Genomic DNA, 19,566 nt, shown 5'->3' with positions numbered 1-19,566 from the left:
GGCCCCCCCCCCTTCATTCCTACACCCATCAGGGTTCAGATGAGTTTCCTGACTTGTAAACATAGATTGTGTTATGGCTCTAATTCACTATTAAATTTTGTCTTCCCGTTGTCATGTGATAGCAAAAATGTCTTTACGTGGATGTTAAGAATTTTATATTGGGGAAACAAGTTATCTGCTTCGGGCTCACGTGTGGATTTATAAACAACATAATTCAAAGCAAATACGTACATTTTACTTTAAAATATGTTCAAACCTAAACTCAATAATCCAGTTCAACTTTTCATAATGTAGCTGTTACAGTTTTCCCGCATTGTTTTATTATGATGTCACTATGAACAATACGATCTAAATAATGTTTAGTATATATTATGACGTTGAAATTTGTATAATGTTCCACTTTTTATGAAGTAACATTGCTATAATAATGTTATACGTGTAAATATAAAGCTTCTGAAGATTGGAAATGAAAGTGCTAAAGCTTTACTAAATGTCTTTTTGTTTCTTTTGAATTTTTGCCTTGGTAGTGTGTGCGACGAGTTTCTTGTTTTAGTTTATTTGCCTTGGTAGTGTGTGCCACGAGTCTCTTGTTTAGTTTATTTGCCTTGGTAGTGTGTGCCACGAGTCTCTTGTTTAGTTTATTTGCCTTGGTAGTGTGTACCACGAGTCTCTTGTTTAGTTTATTTGCCTTGGTAGTGTGTGCCTCAGGTCTCTTATTTAGTTTATTTGCCTTGGTAGTGTGTGCCACGAGTCTCTTGTTTAGTTTATTTGCCTTGGTAGTGTGTGCCTCAGGTCTCTTGTTTAGTTTATTTGCCTTGGTAGTGTGTGCCTCAGGTCTCTTGTTTAGTTTATTTGCCTTGGTAGTGTGTGCCACGAGTCTCTTGTTTAGTTTATTTGCCTTGGTAGTGTGTGCCTCAGGTCTCTTGTTTAGTTTATTTGCCTTGGTAGTGTGTGCCACGAGTCTCTTGTTTAGTTTATTTGCCTTGGTAGTGTGTGCCTCAGGTCTCTTATTTAATTTATTTGCCTTGGTAGTGTGTACCACGAGTCTCTTGTTTAGTTTATTTGCCTTGGTAGTGTGTGCCACGAGTCTCTTGTTTGGCTCTTTGTCCTTAATTGGTAGTGTGTGCAAAGTAACATTACAATGATATGTTTAGGAAAAAGTTACATGTATTTTCATTATTTTTTTATATTTGTGTCCAGTGAGTGAATTAATATTGAAATATTAAATTGGCACTTTTCTGGAATTTTGACTATTATTCTATAGAATATGATAAGCATTAATTTACCCATGCAAAGACAACACGTGAATCATAATATCGTTAATAAAGATACATTAGAATATTGACATTATAAAGTTGTTTTTGAAAAAGAATTGTTCTTCAATCAGGTCATTATAATTAGCAGTTCATAATATATTTACTGCAGTGTGGTGCTACATACTGGTTTGTAGCTTCTAAAGAAGAGTTATTAATACTACACAAGCGCAGTACTGGACTAGGGGCCATTTAAATGGGTATAAGTTGTGAAGAGGAAGATTTCCTATGCCCCCCCCCCTCCTCTTCATCCCTACACCCAGCAGGGTTCAGATGGGTTTCCAGACTTGTAAACATAGATTGTGTTGAGGCTCTAGTTCACTATTAATTTTTTTTTAAATCCGTATCTATAGATTTAGAGCTGTTCCTTTCCAGAATTTGGTTTCAATTCACAAATGGAGTAAGGAAGCAATTAAACTGTGTGTGTATTAATTATGTCATGAATATCAGATGTAATTGGCATATATTGCATAAATTACATTGTATTTATATGCAAGAAATGAATTTCATTTTTGAAAATACATGACGACAGGACCTGCGACACTGTCATGATACATCATGCGCTTCTTGAAGCATGTTAGGCTTCACGAAAAGTACGCTGGTGTGAAGAGTCGCAGTTCCTACCTTCATGTATTTCAAAACTGAAGTTTGTTTCATATATTTACATTGTACTTTCATGTTTCTCAGAATTTCCAACGTTTTTACCAGTAGTTTTCCGTAGTTCGGTGATAGGTTGATATTACCAGCACACTTATAGCTTCAAAAAATAAATATTTAACGCATAATTTGCGTAGAATATCAATGTGAATTTCTGGTCACAACATTATTATAGACTGTTAGTGTATTGGACAGTAAATATATAAGGAATTTGAATGAGTTAAAAAAAAATATACACCTTATGATCTTGCATTTTTAGTGCAGTTTTGAATAAAAAAAAATTGTGTTCAGTTTTATGATTGACTGATAACAGAGTCAGAAGTTTCAGCATTAATCAAACAATCAGTATCAAAACTCGTATAGCTTGGTTTTAGACACTGCAGACGTTGGGGTTAGGTGTAGTGATAATAATGATGATAATTAATTATTGCAAGAACTGCCATTACCACACTGTTTAGATGGTCTTATGACTCATAGTTGAAAGTCAATGTGATAATGGGCTCAATGTTTACAAACACTATATAAAGATAGTCCTCACTCACAAACACAGATAAAGTGGCAATGTTCTTAACACCACATCAAGTCTGAATCAGCTAGGGTTCCACACAAAGTCTCTTAGGGCACCACGCGAAGCCCCTCCTCCACAGGAAGTCTCTCTCCGGGCACCACACGAAGTCTCTCTCTGGGCACCACACGAAGTCTCTCTCTGGGCACCACGCGAAGCCCCTCCTCCACAGGAAGTCTCTCTCCGGACTCCACACAAAGTCTCTCTTAGGAATCCACGCGAAGTCTCTCTCCAGGCTCACGCGAAGTCTCTCTCCAGGTTCACACGAAGTCTCTCTCCGGGCACCAAACGAAGTCTCTCTCCAGGCTCACACGAAGTCTCTCTCCGGACTCACGCGAAGTCTCTCTCCGGACTCCACGCGAAGCCTTTCCTCCACACTTTCTCTCTCAGAGTACCTTTTGTGCACTCGAAATTTGAACTAGTATTAACAGTGGGCACTATAGGCAAGGATTTTTTATATTAATGTTTGAAGGTGTTTCATACCAGTTGTTCTTATTGAATTGATGTATGTGTGAATTTGCAGAAAGACACCACCATTTTCAAGTCTCGGAGAACAATGATGTGCAGAACGAAAGCTTCGTCACATTGAACAGGAAGTGACATCATGGGTTTTGGGGTGGCCGTTGCGTGGAAGTTGTAACATGGCCATGTTGAGGAGTGTGTTTGGTGGTTGTGTTTCTGATCGAAGCTCCGAGACCATGCGTCTTAAAAAGTAAGTACGAGATGTGATTTCATATTATGAATCGGGGTGTTTTTAAAGACAAGACTTTTCTTTTATGATATAGTAATTTCTTTGTACAGTACTGATTTTAGTCTGTTTAAAATTTAGATGTGTTTGACTTTGGACATAGGGACTATCTTAGTTTTCTTGTTATAGACTTGTATTTTTAATTGATTTTTTATTAAAATATTTGACTCTTGAAATCAAAAATTTCACTTTCATACATATGTATGCAGAATCTTATGAAATTAGATTCTTTAAAATTTACCTTATTTTGCCCAAAAAATCAGTATTAAATAAAAAATCTCAGAGGAAAACAATGAAGCCCCAGTGGATATAAAGAGATCTATATAAATTAATTCAGTTGATTTAATTTAATTAAGACAGAATTTCAAAAGGATGTCGGCCATCATTATAGATGTGTTATCATCACCTTAGCAGTAAACTTTATCATTAGGGAATGATTTAATTCATTTCAGTTGTAACATGGAATTTTATTGATTTTGAAAAATAATTACTTGAAACTTTCCAATAAAGGGAATTTGCATATTAACTTGTGAAATTATTTTATTGCTTGTCAGGGCAGATTCAGTATTCTTATAAAATGTTTATAATCAATATTAAAATTATAAATTTTGCTTTAAAGGTAAATTGAAAGGAATTTGGATATAAAATGTCTGTTTTATTTTACTTCATTATATACCCATCAATGTTTCGTTTTCTGATACTGTGGATTTCACAGAGTGTGATCTGATTTTCTGGATCACCACACTGGTTTTCTGATTCCATATCAGTATCCTCTGATGACGCCATAATGCATAAACGCAACATATTGATGATTATCGTGTCACAAACAAAAGCATGTGTTTCACTCTACGTCGGGGGTTCCGATAAATTGGATTACATTTATTATCTTATAAATATAGATTTAGAAGTACAGAAGGGGATATATAATAAATGTATCATTACTACATTAACTTGATCCGAAGAGTGGGATCACGTCTCATTGACAGGCATGGATCATCAGATCAAACTCGACGCTTTGCGTCTCATTTGATCTGATGATCCACGCAAGCCAACTCGACGTGATCCCACTCTTCGGATCAAGTTAATGTAGTAATAATATAAGCGTACAGTTCACACAGAGTCTATAAATCAGTTTTATTTTGTTGTACAGTAGATACAAGGGCTAAGTCTGTTTAATTAAACATGTTAAATACAATGATTTACGTGGAATTAATGATGATTCAGAGGCAGAGTTATTTATCCCTAGTGCAGTATTTCAGTCTTCACAGTTGTATGTGTTCAGTTGAAACAAACATGTGCTTGCATGTACAGTGGAGCCTCGTTAATCCGGACACTTTGGTTTCCAGCAAAATCGTTCGGATAAATGAAGTGTCCGGATAACTGAATCGCATATTTTTATCTTTACATAAGTAACCAATATGCTTACGTTATTTATACATAGTGAATTAAACACATTCTATCATTGGATTTAACCATTTGCATTAGTAAATAAATCATGATAATGTTAACATTTACATGAAAGGTGAAGTTAACGAACAGCGTTCAATCTCATAACTCCTATGAGCAATACATTCCAAAGCTCTAAAATTGAAATATACGTGTGCAGTTTATTTGCCTATGCTTACATTGTACATGTTTATTAGCACTACAAATAAATATATAAAACTGTGAACCGTATGCACTAAAACAAATAATGAAGCACTATATGTAACTGTAAATAAATAAATCATTAGTAACTAACATAATCATTTACACTTCAAACATTTCATCATGCTTTTACTTCTTAAAGAGGCCGGCCATTTCCATCTGTCACGATTCACGGGGTCGGCATGACACACATTACACAACACCTAATTAAAGGGAGGTGTTGGCGGGGTATAGGTAATCGCTTCAATTAGCCAGTTTGGCTTGTTTTCTTTATAATTTACGCCTTGCTAAAATTGTCCGACACAGACCTTCCCTCAAAAAAATTACCGTCCGTATTAACGGTACAATTTTCAATGCATTTTAAAGTTTTATAGTAAAAAATGACCGTCCAGATCTGGAACGCGAATTTCTAGATTAATGATGCAAAATAACGCATAAAAATTCCGTTCCCTAGAAAAATCGTCCTGAAGGTGAAGCGTCCGGACTAATGACGTCCGGATTACCGAGGCTCCACTGTACATCACATCACCAAATGATCTGCAGAATTGAACTGTGTTTTCTATAAATGTCACGAAATAATCAACAAAATACTGCAGAGTTGTTTTAAAGAGTTGTAGCTATTGTTAGACAATTGTTAAATTAAGGAGAGGAGTGCTACGCTAGAGAAATTTGATATGGATGAAAAGTGGAGGATATGTGCAACAATATTTTGAAATTGAAATCTTTCAAGTTAACCTTATTTAGTCAAAAAATGCTGTTTTAGTAGAAAGCAATCTGAGAAAAATTTAAAACCCCTGCTGGACTCGAACCCGCGACCTACAGTTCAGCAGTCGGCATGCTAACCTACTGAGCTACTCAGCTAGGCGATGATTTTTTTAAATGAATAGACAAATATTGCTGGTAATAATATTTTCATGTATGTTTTAAAAGGAAGTCAGCCATTATGACAATATAGAGTACTTCCTTAATTGCAGGTTGAAATTCGGTGCCCCGATATCTACAGCGCTGAAGAATGGCTACCTTCCCATCCCACTGATGGTTTGTTTGTTTGTTTCATTCTTTTGTACAGTTTTGTCTTTCTTTTAAAATTTATTTTTCCTGATAAAGCCTTTTTAGCTCACCTGAGCTGAAAGGTCAAGTGAGGTTTTGTGATCACCTGTTTATCCATCTGTCTGTCTGTTATCTTTTAACATTTTTTACTTCTTCTCCATAACCACTTGGCCAATTTCAACCAAACTTGGCACAAACCATCCTTTGATGAAGGTCTGTTCAAATCAAGGGCCATGTCCCCTTCGAAGGGGAGATAATCACAAAAATGCAAAAATAGAGTGGGGTCATTTAAAGATCTTCTCAAGAACCACTGGGCCAGAAGACCTGAAATTTACATGAAAGCTTCCTGACATAGTGCAGATTCCAGTTTGTTGAAACCATGACCTACGGGGGTATGTTTGAGCCACAATAGGGGATCAAAGTTTTGCATGCGAATATATAGGGAAAATATTTTAAAATCTTCTCAAGAACCACTGGGCCAGAAAAGTTGACATTCACATGAAAGCTTCCTGACAAATGCAGTCTCAAGTTTATTAAAATCATGACCCCCAAGGACAAGGGTGGGGCCACATTAAGGGATCAAAGTTGTACATGTATATAGGGAAAATCTTTAAATATGGGCCAAGGTGACTCAGGTGAGCGATGTGGCCCATGGGCCTCTTGTTCTAATTATGGCCCCTGGGGTAGGGTGGTTACACAATAGGGGGATCAAAGTTTTATATGTAGATATGTGAAAATTATTTTAACATCTTCTCAAGAACAATAGAACCATGATTAGTCATATTTTATGCAAACATTCCTTGGTAGTGTATAAAAAGTTTTAAGGATCTTCATCTCAACAACATCAATGATCATGACTATGATAGTAATATTGATGTGTAAGCATATTCATGTAGTACCAGGGATAGTGTGGGATGACAATAGAGGTTTACATGGGAATGTACCGGAAATTGATTTAAACGAGAGATATTTTTAGGGGCCAAAATTTGTCCCCATTCCCAATGCTGAAAGCAGTTCTTTTTCCAAAAAATTACATTTAAAAAATGGAAATCAAAAACATTTTGTTTGAGTTTTGTTAAGAACTTTACTCGGAACACTTTGGGTATTTAGCAGGTCCATGAATTTCCATTTTTTTTAAACATTAAAAATAGGAAATTAAAGTTCGCTTAAATTAGTAGATAATAACAAATAGTTTTGCGTTTTAAACTTTTTAAGATTTGTAAGTGTTTTCCCCAGTATTAATGACCTTGGCCAGATTAAGAATGATGTTTGACCTTGTGACTTCAGTGTTCAAAATTAACCATAGACCGAGTCTTTGTCAAATGACACCGGTCTATGCCAATTGTAATTGGGATAGACCAAATTGTCTATACTGATTTTCTAGATTTAAAGCAAAAGAGTTATCCCAAAAGTCGACGTCTGATAAACGTTATGAAGAAAGGAGGACATTGTTCTGGAAATGGAAAGAAAATATGCTTTCTAAGTATACATTAGAAGTAAATAATAATGTTTTAAATTTGTGGGTTTTTTTTTTTTCCAATATTGTGGTATGTGCCAATTCGATGAGGTCTATGTCATCTTTGACTATGCCAAGTTTTTAACTGATTTCGAACAGTGTGACTTTGACCTTGGGGTTTGACTTAGTCTAAAAAGAAGCCTTACCTATTCAGTATCTCCTGAACTATTTAAGGTACTGCTTTCAAAGTTTGTGTGTATATTTATTATGGCAAGGTCATCATTTCATACCCGGATATTTGGTCTTGTGACCTTGACCTTTTTCAGAACAGAAAGGTCATTATAGTGATTTTGAAGTTGAAGCTAGCATCCCCCATGTTGTGTGAATTTGAGTTTGATTATATCGTGACCCTATGGGTTAGGTTAGGGTCACAGTTGTGGGTCAAAATTTTTCATGGGAATAAAAATTAGAATTTTAAAATAATTTAAATCACAACAGCTGAACAATACCAAGGCCAAGGTGACCCAGGTGAGCCCAAGGGCCTCTGGTTTCAAGATGACACACGTGTTTATGTGGACTGTTAACAATTGAGTGCAAATTGTGTTTCTGATGATCTGCTGGATGATTTTCTTTTCTTTTAAAGTAGAGCAACAGTAGTGAAATGAACAAAAGAACAAAAATACCATGATTTATATATGCACATTCTGTGTTAGCTACCATAATGTAACTCTGACTTTAAACTTTCTTCAGGAATATCAGAAAGTTGTAGATAGCACTCTTTACGTAAACATTTCGTTTCTGAAAAGTTGGAAGTGCTCGACTGTATCAGAATGATTTTGATAAATGCATTGTATGTAAAAGTTTTGTTCATCTTTAGGATTGTAGGAACTTTTTAGGTACATTGTATTGTTACATTATGATTGTGTTAATTGTTTAATCATCATGATTGTAGGAACTTCTGGTGTATATCGCCCATGAAGGAATGAACACCGCTGATTTGTTTCGTCGACCTGGAAACCCTCGCGACACCCGACGTATTGTCAAAAGGATGTCTGAAGGCAAACCCGTAATCTTCCAGAATTATAATCTGTACACACTAACAACAGTCGTCAAGGTACGCAATTAACTCAAGATATGCAAATAAGTCAAGATATGCAAATAACTCAAGGTACGCAAATAAGTCAAGATATGCAAATAAGTCAAGACATGAAAATAAGTCAAGACATGCAAATAAGGTGGTACAGGAAAACTAACTTGTTATGAATCCACACTTGCTAATATCTATATACAGTGAAACATCTCCAAACCGGCCCCTCAGAATACCGGTTCTCCCTGAGTATCGGTCGATTTTCAAAGTCCCGGCAGAAATCTTTCCTTACAAAGAAATTCTTACAAAACTGAAAACCAGACAGCGGCCACTTTTTAAAGTACATTTATTAACAAACATGTGTAATTTACCCTTATAATACTGGTCACTTTTTGAAGATGAGAAAATTTTGGCCATAGGGTGATCAAGACAGCCAGGTGTGAAAAATGAGAAAATTATAGACTGGAGGTGTGAAAAACACAAGTGGCCTCTACAGAGTTCTTGAAATTTCTTTTAAAGTGTCGGACATTTGGTCCGATACTGTTAGAAATAGTGTCAGCCTAAACAAAATTTTGTCAGTCCAGAAAAAAATTCTCGTAGTTCCTCATAACTGATTCCTCACGTTTACGTTTCAGTGTGTTGCCGGATTTAGCATCGGTTTGAAAATTTATGGGCCACATGGCCGCCATTTTCCCCGGTAAAAAACAGACTTTGATCCTGATCTTGTATCGGCCATCAGGACCGACAATTTAGTAACTTGTGTCGGACATTTACTACTTTTATCGGATAATCCGACATTACCGACACTTTTCAAGAACTCTACCTCTGTAATTTCTATGGTTTACTTGTGCAGTCAAGGGTGTTAAGTGACACTTGGCTAATCCAAGTGACCCTTCCAAATTCCTGTACAAAATGTAATAAACAGATATTAACATATTGAATGAATGCAGTATCAAATGCCATAATGTTGCACCATACTATCATAGGGATATAAGCAGTAGTTAATAAAGAACAAACCCATGACTGTAAATGATAATTATCAAAAGATGAATTAATTTTCTTGGCTTCCATGGACTTAAAATTCCCAAGAAATATTAAAATTACAATTTCATATTTACTACTGTACTTTTTAAAAACGTCAAAACAAATTTGTTAATGACTTAAGAAATGAAACAATTCTTTGTTTGATGCATGTATCAAACGAAACATAGGACGGAAAACTTCATCAATGCGCGTGTTTTCTTTATGTATCTGTTAAAGGTTTTCAGTTTAAAATTAAATGATTTCAGCGAGAATATTTCTTGTAATAATTACCTGTAGGTGCAAGTGGACTAATTTGATCTCCACTGATAATTTATCGTAGATCACCAGATCAAAGTGAACAGTACCTTCGTTGTGAAAATTGAGATAAAATGCAAAACCGGCCACCCCTCTAAACCAGATGTTTTTGGGTTTTTTTTTTAATCCGAGAGCCGGCTGGTTTAGAGAAGTTTCATTGTACAGGTATTAATATCCAAGCTTTTAGTTAGGAACTCTTCTTTGTCATGGGTGCATTTTATTTAGAACAATGGCCATTAAGTAAACAGCGAGTAGGATAAAACCATCAAAAGCTGTTTAAATTTAATTATTTCAGATGATTTCCAAATCTGATAGGTTTTAACTTATAACGATCTGTAATGTATATTTTTATGTTTTGTCTATTATCACCTTAATTGATTGGGGGGGGGGGGGGGGGGGGGGGGCATTACTTTTGCTGTTATGTTTGTATGTTCATTGTTTTGTTTGTTTATTTCTGTTTTGTTTGTTGTATGTTTCCAATTGTTTGTTTCTCTTTTTTTTTTTGTTAGAAATCATTTTTCTGACCCCTTTTTTTTTTTGGCAGAAGTTCCTTTTGCGGATCCCTGGTGGAATTTTTGGGACGGAAGGGGAGGCCACTCTTCTATCTGTTCTGTCACTGCAGCACAAGATGGAACAGTATGAAGCAGTCCATGCGTAAATATTTACATTTCCATTGTTTTTATTTTCAATATCGTTATATTTCTATTTCCAATGTTTTTATCTTCAATATCTTGACCTTTTGAATTGATAGCCATTAATTTCCTCATACAGTAAATGTGAACAATGTGCATATGATTCTTGATAAATATAGTACAATTATTTTAAAATCTGAGAGTATTCCAATGGAAATAAAAGTAAAATGTAAATATGAAAAATACATGTGAAATAGATATAAAAAATAAAAAAATACATGTGAAATAGATATAAAAAATAAAAAATACATGTGAAATAGATATAAAAAATAAAAAAAATACATGTGAAATAGATATAAAAAATAAAAAATACATGTGAAATAGATATAAAAAATAAAAAATACATGAGAGTATGAACAGCTACGCCTCGCATCAGCGTACTGCACTTTCGTTGGCGCTTCATGAAGTAAGCTGGAATAAAACACCACAGTTCATGCCCTTATGCATTTTCAAAAATAAAAATCTTTGAAATGTCACCTACATATTTCTGATGTTGACAGTATGTAGAGAGGGGGAGCAGAGATGTCAACCTACATTTTTTTAAATAATAAACAACCTGTTGGACTAAAAAATAGAATTTGAGATGTCATTGATTTATTAGTGATAATTCAAATCAGTGGGTTTTTTTTCTTTCATCATTTGTGAAAAACTGGATATGTGACATGTAAACCCTTAATGTGAAAAATTCTGCATCTATGGTCGATGATATGTGATTGCAGTGTGTTTGTATTGAATCTTTCCGTCTTTCACAGATTCCTGATTTCGCTGAGCCGTGGTCATCAGCAGCTGGTGGCATTACTCTTTGGGATCTGGTTCACCATGATCAATAACAGTCACGTTAACTTCATGACAACCGAGGCCTTAGCCCGAAGCGTAGCCGGCAGCATGTTTCACTCCTGTGCTACAGATCCAGCGATGGTGGAACATGCGAGCCAGGTGATGCAGATTCTGATCGAGAACTTTGGTGTGGCCAGCATGTTTGGGCAGGAGAACATTGAATTCTTTGCTGAGACCACCAGAACAAGCATTCATATCAAAGAAAAATTCCGCTATCACTTCCAGTATCCTACGGAGGAAATCCTACCTCGTAAGTCTGGGTACCTCGTCAATAGTTGTTAACTTCTGGTCAACAGAGTAGTGCTTGTGCTGCATGTAACATGTCGCTACCCATTTTTTAAAACCTATTTGTTTTACTGAATCTCTTAATGTATGTATCAGATTAGTTTCCCTCTAATACCCCAAAAATTATCTGGAATTATCATTCATTTTATTTTACGCTTGGCAAAATTAATCTTTCAATTCTCTGGACAAAATTTTCAAAATTGATAGTGACAGGCATGTTTCTATTTCTTTCTTATTCTTTATGCAGGGTATTGCATATCAAGAGTTACTTTTCTTTGTTTCATTAGGAATTTAAAAATATTCTTCATCTGGGTACAAATATTCAATTTCTAAATGATTAGTAACACTATTAGGTATGAAGAAATTGTTCTTACCAACTAACTGTTCAACAATTATGTAGATTTCTATTTAATCCAAAAAATATCCAGGTAGTTCCCATTAATACCATAATGCTTATGATATTATTATTAAGGATGTATGCTACACCAGAGAAAGTGAAGGATATGTGCAACAATATTTGGAAATTAAAAACTTTCAAATTTACTTTATTTAGTCATAAAATGTAGTTTTGGTAGAAAGCAATCTGAAAAAAATTTAAAACCCCTGCTGGACTTGAACCTGCGATCTACAGTTCAGTAGTCAACATGCTAACCTACTGAGCTACTCAGCTAGGTGATGATTTTTTAAAATGAATAGGCGAATATTGCTGATATTTATATTTTCATCCATGTTTTAAAAGAAAATCAGTCATTATGATGATGTAGAATACCTCCTTAAATAGTATTTGAAATCTTTGTTATCTCCCTTCTTCATATATTGGTAAAATTCAGCAAACCCTCAGGGCTATTCCAGCAAAAAAAATATGGGGGGGGAGGGAAGGCACTTTATTTTTAAGACAGCCACCCATACAATTAAATTTTCCTCTGCTACCACCACCCATACAATTAGATTCTCCCCTGCCACCACCACCCATACAATTCAATACTTTCATTTAACGTAACAAATGGATCAACCATATGATATTTTAGAACTTAATTCTAGTTTATATTTTTAAAAATGCAAAAATTATAAACAATAAAATGTCTTTCTTTGTTGTTTCATCGGGAGATGAAGGTAGCAATCATTGCAGAAAAAACTACATATTTTGGTTTCCAATGCAATTTTGGTAGGGACAATAAAGGATGATCTCAGCATATAAAATGAAAGAAAAATGCAATTATTTTTGTATACTCTGGAAACATGTGAGTTGTAGAAACCTAAGCTCTGTTTGCTTATTATAAATGAACAGTTTCACTAGTGATGTGGGATATTGTCATATCATTTCTGGACTAGATGTGCATGTCCTTTTTACTCATGTCATGATCTGGGTACTTGTTAATTGCACAGTTGAAATAACAAGAAGTTAGGGTTTTTTTTAATGACATAAAACTAAATAAAATATGAATATATTATACCACTTTAAATTTAAATTCACATATATTATTACTCTCTTTATTACTTTTAAAAGACAAGTGTCTTATTACATCAGTTACAATATGTATACATAAAATGGCATTGTATAGTGGTGTACAAATTCAAGCAAGCAACGGAGAAGAACTTTTCAACGAGTTAGGTTTTCTCGCAACTTAAGTGCTAGATATAGATATTTCCCTAAATTACAAAGTGTATGCATATAGATTGTGACTTTTTTCCTTTGACTTTTCCCCCTACAATCTCTCGTACAGGAAACTCGCGAATATTCCATTTAAAATTTTAGTCCCAAGCATAATATTTACCCGATTTATATCGCAATCAGGCAAATTTTCCACTCTGTTAAACGTAATGGTATACCAGGTGGGAGATTTCATATCCGAATTACCCCGCACATCTCAAAGTTTGTCGAAATTCACACCTTTGGAAACAACGGTCATGATTCCCTGATCGATGATCCTTGATTTTGTTAAATAAACAACAACTCGGGTTTTGGTAATTAACCTCACACGACGCTGCATGTTAATTACACGTTAACCAATTGATAGCTTGGGTATAATAATTGATTCATAGTGCTGATTAAACAAGATCACCACCGAACTATTACCTGTGCATTTTAAAACGAAAGTGTTAGGGGCGATAATTCCCAGAATAGTCATGCTCGACTGAAATCGAAAGTAGGAATCGCGTTGTAATCGAAAAAATGTACAGTCGTTTTATAAAGGTGAAATTACACGAAAAGGTTGTGAAACTCATGATCGTTGGTTGCGTTAGACAGGTGATCGTTTAGGACAGGTACAATAGGTTGAGTAACACCTTGGAGGGGAAAGTTTTACGGTAACATTGAGTTATCTACCCATTTATCAATCTTTTTTTCCGTACTTTAGTTAATGTAGAATGGCTCCGCTTTCTTCTTTTGTAATAAAAGAAATGTAACGTGATACGTGTCCATTTTTATCATAATTCACAGGCACCCATGTTTTTTATTTAACCTGGAAGACAACCACCCATACAAATATATTTTCCCAAATCACCCCCACCCATCCAAAAAAATATCGGCTGCCGTCCCTCCCCCCATACGTTTTTTGCTGGAATAGCCCTCATGTGGAAGTATCAACAAAATCTTTATTGTTTGGCCTTATATTTACTAGTGTGTTTTAATTTTATATTAGCTTTTTTGTGTGATTGCATGAAATTGTCCACTATAATATGTATTAGTTTCTTCTCTTCACCCAGCATTCAATGCAATTATTGACTGTGTTGAAAGCTCAAGTGAGTTTTTCTCATTGAAGTTTTTTGTCATCTGTCTGTCACCTGTCTGTAAATCTTCATTCAACTTCTTCTCAAGATCCTATTTGCCAATTTTGACCAAACTTGGCAGGCACTCAGTTTCCTTGGATAAAAAGGATTCAAGTTTATCTTAATGAACTGCCATATCCATTTCCAAGGGTAGATAATGAAAGAATAATTATAAGAGGGCAGGATGTTATAATAAAAGCTAAAACTTACATGTAAATTTTCATACACATGTATAATGAAGTTTTGCTTTCAAACGAAATGGTTGATAAAGAAACGTTGATTTGAGAGTATGTAATATGACCCATGGGACCTGGCCACAACACAAGTTTAACACAAGAATGTACAGTTAAACTTCGGTGTATTAAATGTCAATAATCTCGACTATCATAGATACGTCAAAGTGAGTTGAAAATCCCAACTACATTAATTTTTCTCTATGTATTTTAACTTCAATATCTCAAACTCTCGTATATCTCAATTTTTTCTTGGCACCGTTGAGTTTGAAATAACAAGGTTTAACTGTATCACACAATTCTGTAAAATCTTCTTAATAACATCAGGGATACAGTTCGGACCATGACTGTTGGGACCAAAGTGGGTTCACAATGTTTCACAGGAAAAATTCAATTGTGCAGATGGATCCAGGAATTTTTGAATGGAAAGGGTTCTACCATTTCAAGAGGGGGTTGGGGTCCTCCCTCAAAGTGCGCTATTTTTACCTTTTTTAGCAAAATTTTCTGAGGAAAAGGGGGTGAGGTCCAACCCCCCAGACCCCCCCCCCCCTCCCTCTGGATCCGCCAGTGTGGCCCATGGGCCTCTTGATGGAGGAGGTAAATCTGTATCTTAAAGTTTTTGAGAAAGTTTTCTTTTTCTTTCATTATTATGATTTGAAGTTGCTCAAATGCACTATATGTTCAGCATTTTTTTTTTTTCAAAAAAGACCTTTCCAGTTTTGAATTATCTGTTAATTTGAAAATTTGAGTTCCAAACATAAAGTGAACCAGGGATGTAGAAATAGATGTAGCCCTGTTCATGTAATAGATTTCTGTTTAACTGCTCATTTTTGTGGAGTCTGATTGTTTGTTGTGTTTTAGGTTCAGTCATATCCAAAAATTATTGTCCTCAGAAATGGGAGAAAATGGACTGTTGTATATCAGAACTGACAACTATTCAACCACAGGATCCCATTGGATATGATACTTGTACCCCCCCCCCCCCCTCTCCAAAAAAAAAAACCCCCAAAAAACAAAAACAAAAGATAAAAACAAAATACAAGAAAACTGATCTGACCCTACAAAAATAAGTAGTTTTACTGTTCCTTTTGTTGAGTGAATTCAGTTGTTTTACTAATTATTATAATTTTTTGTTTGTTTTGAGGCATGTTAATTTTGCATGTTTTTTGCATGTTATTTAGGGAGAGAGGCATTAAAATGGTTTTGTTTATTTCTGTGTCAAGAGGCACAGAACAAAAAGTTCCACCCCGTTAAACACGGTAAGAATCATGATACTTGGTACAACTTATCTTGCACCTGCTCTTTGTGGCTGCTTAGCTACTGCTTAACCATCATAACCTCCATTTGTTTCACAAGGAATTCGTACAAGTTATCGATCAAATACACAGTATACTGTAGAAACTGCTCTTTAACTTTCTGACTCATGTATAGTTGCAGAACTGTAGCTCTCTGAGAAAATTGTTTGATATAATTAAATTTATGAGATGGCGATGCAAGAATATAATGATATAAGGCTTCAACCATGCACTTTTTTTTTCCTGTGCCGTAAATCAAAGGTTTTTATAAGGGGTGGATCTTTAGCTCTCTGATCCTTCCCATTATTTTTTCAGAGAGTTAACATTTCTGCAGCTAACTCGCATATCACGCGATCACCTCTTCATATCGTAGGACAAACAAACCTTATTTAGATTTTTTTTTAGCTCTGCACAGAAAGCTGTACTCTAAATGTGACGAGACACCAGTTGTGTGTCAGAATTAATCAGTCACTGTGAGTTTTTTATTGATGATGATTGACGAGGTTTCATTTTTTCCTACTTGAAAAATTTGATACACATTAATTTTGCATCCATTTTTCAATTGGCTGTAAATTAATTTAATTTTTACCCATACACAATACATGAAATTGTAATGGTCACCGTAGATCAGTGGTAGAGCGTTTGCTTCTTCATTGGGAGGTTGCGAGTTCGAGCCCTGTTCGTGCCATGGCTGCGTCAAACCTAAGATGTAATCATAGGTGGAGATTGCTCCTTCGCCAAACGCTCGGCATTTAGAAGTGAAAATCAAGGGTCTTTCGGATGTGACCTTAAAAACGGAGGTCCTGTGTCGCGGTAGGCATTGGAACATTAGAGAGGCCTCACTGCTACAGCTGTAAACGCTAAGCATAGGTCTGCATTCGTGGCACTTCACCTACAACTGATGATGTTTCTATCTGAGTGAGAAATAATCAATGGGACGTCAAACAAACACAATTTCCTGATGATAAGGGCAGATCCCTCAGTACCTCATACTGACAATAGGAAATATAAATGTTCAGATATCAGTTATCTTTTTATAGACTTCAGGCTAGTTTTTATTTTATGATATTTTGTTTTAGTACTCAAGGTTAACAAATAACTCAATTAACCCTGTATTATACCACTTGCACAGTTTATGAAATTCCAACATCAGCTATCCACTCTAGAGAACAGCTAATAATTACAAGAGAATACTGACAGTACTCAAGGTTAACAAATAACTCAATTAACCCTGTATTTCACCACTTGCACAGTTTATGAAATTCCAACATTAGCTATCCACTCTAGAGAACAGCTAATAATTACAAGAGAATACTGACACTGGTTATTTCTATAGAACAGCCAGTGTGTATGTATAAGAGAATATTGAGACTGATATATAGAACAGCCAGTGTGTATGTACTAGAGAATATTGAGACTGATATATAGAACAGCCAGTGTGTATGTACTAGAGAATATTGAGACTGATAGAACAGCCAGTGTGTATGTACCAGAGAATATTGTGACTAAGCTTGCAGTATTTGTCTGATCAGAATTTTACAACAATCATCTATAATGGTTTTATCAGAAACCTAAACTGGCTGATTAATGGCATACAAACTGCAGACCTGTAAGCTTTTTATGTAGACTGCTTAGAAATAGCTGTATAGAACATTATTGTTTTCATCATATAACACTAACTAGGTATTATAATCCTATATAGAGTGTATTGCTCTCATCTAAATAGGTATTATAATCCTATATATTTTGTATCACTCTCATCTAAATAGGTATTATAATCCTATATATTGTGTATTATTCTCATCTAAATAGGTATTATAATCCTATATATTGTGTATTGCTCTCATCTAAATAGGTATTATAATCCTATATATTGTGTATTGTTCTTTGACATCTAAATAGTTATTATAATCCTATATATTGTGTATCGCTCTCATCTAAATAGGTATTATAATACTATATATTTTGTATCGCTCTCATCTAAATAGGTATTATAATCCTATATATTGAGTATTGCTCTCATCTAAATAGGTATTATAATCCTATATATTGAGTATTGCTCTCATCTAAATAGGTATTATAATCCTATATATTGAGTATTGCTCTCATCTAAATAGGTATTATAATCCTATATATTGTGTATTGCTCTCATCTAAATAGGTATTATAATCCTATATATTGTGTATTGCTCTCATCTAAATAGTTATTATAATCCTATATATTGATTATTGCTCTCATCTAAATAGGTATTATAATCCTATATATTGTGTATTGCTCTCATCTAAATAGGTAATTATAATCCTATATATTGTATATTGTTCTTTGACATCTAAATAGTTATTATAATCCTATATATTGTGTATCGCTCTCATCTAAATAGGTATTATAATCCAATATATTGACGTTTATTTCATGTATTCTTGATATACATGTACATTCTAATCACGTTTAATTTCTAATTCATCAATATAAAATACATTTTTAAATGTACAGGTTATGCAACAGTTTTTGTTTGCGGTATTTGATATTATCCTTATGATTCTATTGAGCAGTGGTTGGTTGTATGTGTGTGTGTGTTTTAAACTGAATAAGGGTCTTCAAAGAATTTGTCGATCAAAATTTGAGTGAAATCTCTACTGAAGAAAAGCATTGGGTTTGTGGTCGTTCATTCATTGGGGAAAAGAGAATGTAATAGTATATATATACAAGTAAATAACTAGCATGAAGGAGAACGTAATTAATTCGTACAAATAAATAACTAGAGTGAAGGAGAACGTAATTAATTCGTACAAATAAAGAACTAGAGTGAAGGAGAATTTAATTAATTCGCACAAATAAATAACTAGAGTGATGGAGAATGTAATTAATTCGTACAAATAAATAACTAGTGTGAAGAAGAATGTAATTAATTCATATAAATAAATAACTAGAGTGAAGGAGAGTTTAATTCGTACAAATAAAAAAACTAGCGTGAAGAAGATTGTAATTAATTCATATAAATAAAAAACTAGCATGAAGGAGAATGTGATTAATTTGTACAAATAAATAACTAACCTGAAGAAGAATGTAATTAATTCATACAAATAAAGAACTAGAGTGAAGGAGAATTTAATTAATTCGTAGAAATAAAGAACTAGAGTGAAGGAGAATGTAATTATTTCATACAAATAAAGAACTAACGTGAAGGAGAATTTGATTAATTCGTAGAAATAAAGAACTAGAGTGAAGGAGAATGTAATTAATTCGTAGAAATAAAGAACTAGAGTGAAGGAGAACGTAATTAATTCGTAGAAATAAAGAACTAGAGTGAAGGAGAATGTAATTAATTCATACAAATAAAGAACTAACGTGAAGGAGAACGTAATTAATTCGTAGAAATAAAGAACTAGAGTGAAGGAGAATGTAATTAACTCATACAAATAAAGAACTAACGTGAAGGAGAATTTGATTAATTCGTAGAAATAAAGAACTAGGGTGAAGGAGAATGTAATTAATTCGTAGAAATAAAGAACTAGAGTGAAGGAGAACGTAATTAATTCGTAGAAATAAAGAACTAGAGTGAAGGAGAATGTAATTAATTCGTAGAAATAAAGA

The 19,566-nt window shown here is 34.3% G+C and overlaps 1 protein-coding gene across 9 annotated transcripts in view; it reads left to right on the top strand.

Annotated features, from left to right (window-relative positions):
• LOC125673814 (uncharacterized) overlaps window positions 1-19,566 on the top strand; it is a 45,885-nt gene that overhangs the window by 15,465 nt on the left and 10,854 nt on the right. For 7 of the 9 annotated variants that reach the window (XM_048910634.2, XM_056158321.1, XM_048910637.2 and 4 more), the window contains 6 exons: window positions 3,059-3,247; window positions 5,905-5,968; window positions 8,389-8,550; window positions 10,406-10,515; window positions 11,306-11,640; window positions 15,859-15,936. In XM_048910634.2, the coding sequence (XP_048766591.1) occupies window positions 3,177-3,247; window positions 5,905-5,968; window positions 8,389-8,550; window positions 10,406-10,515; window positions 11,306-11,640; window positions 15,859-15,936 (820 nt within the window). In that variant the 5' untranslated portion in view covers window positions 3,059-3,176. The remainder of the gene's footprint in view (window positions 1-3,058; window positions 3,248-5,904; window positions 5,969-8,388; window positions 8,551-10,405; window positions 10,516-11,305; window positions 11,641-15,858; window positions 15,937-19,566) is intronic. The other 2 variants (XM_048910641.2, XM_056158322.1) reach the window with 1 other exon arrangement.

The sequence above is a fragment of the Ostrea edulis genome, chromosome 3 (assembly GCF_947568905.1).
Source record: "Ostrea edulis chromosome 3, xbOstEdul1.1, whole genome shotgun sequence".
NCBI classification, from domain to species: Eukaryota; Metazoa; Mollusca; class Bivalvia; order Ostreida; family Ostreidae; genus Ostrea; species Ostrea edulis.
The sequence above is the reverse complement of the archived record's forward strand: the minus strand, read 5'-3'. Positions and strand labels throughout refer to the sequence as shown.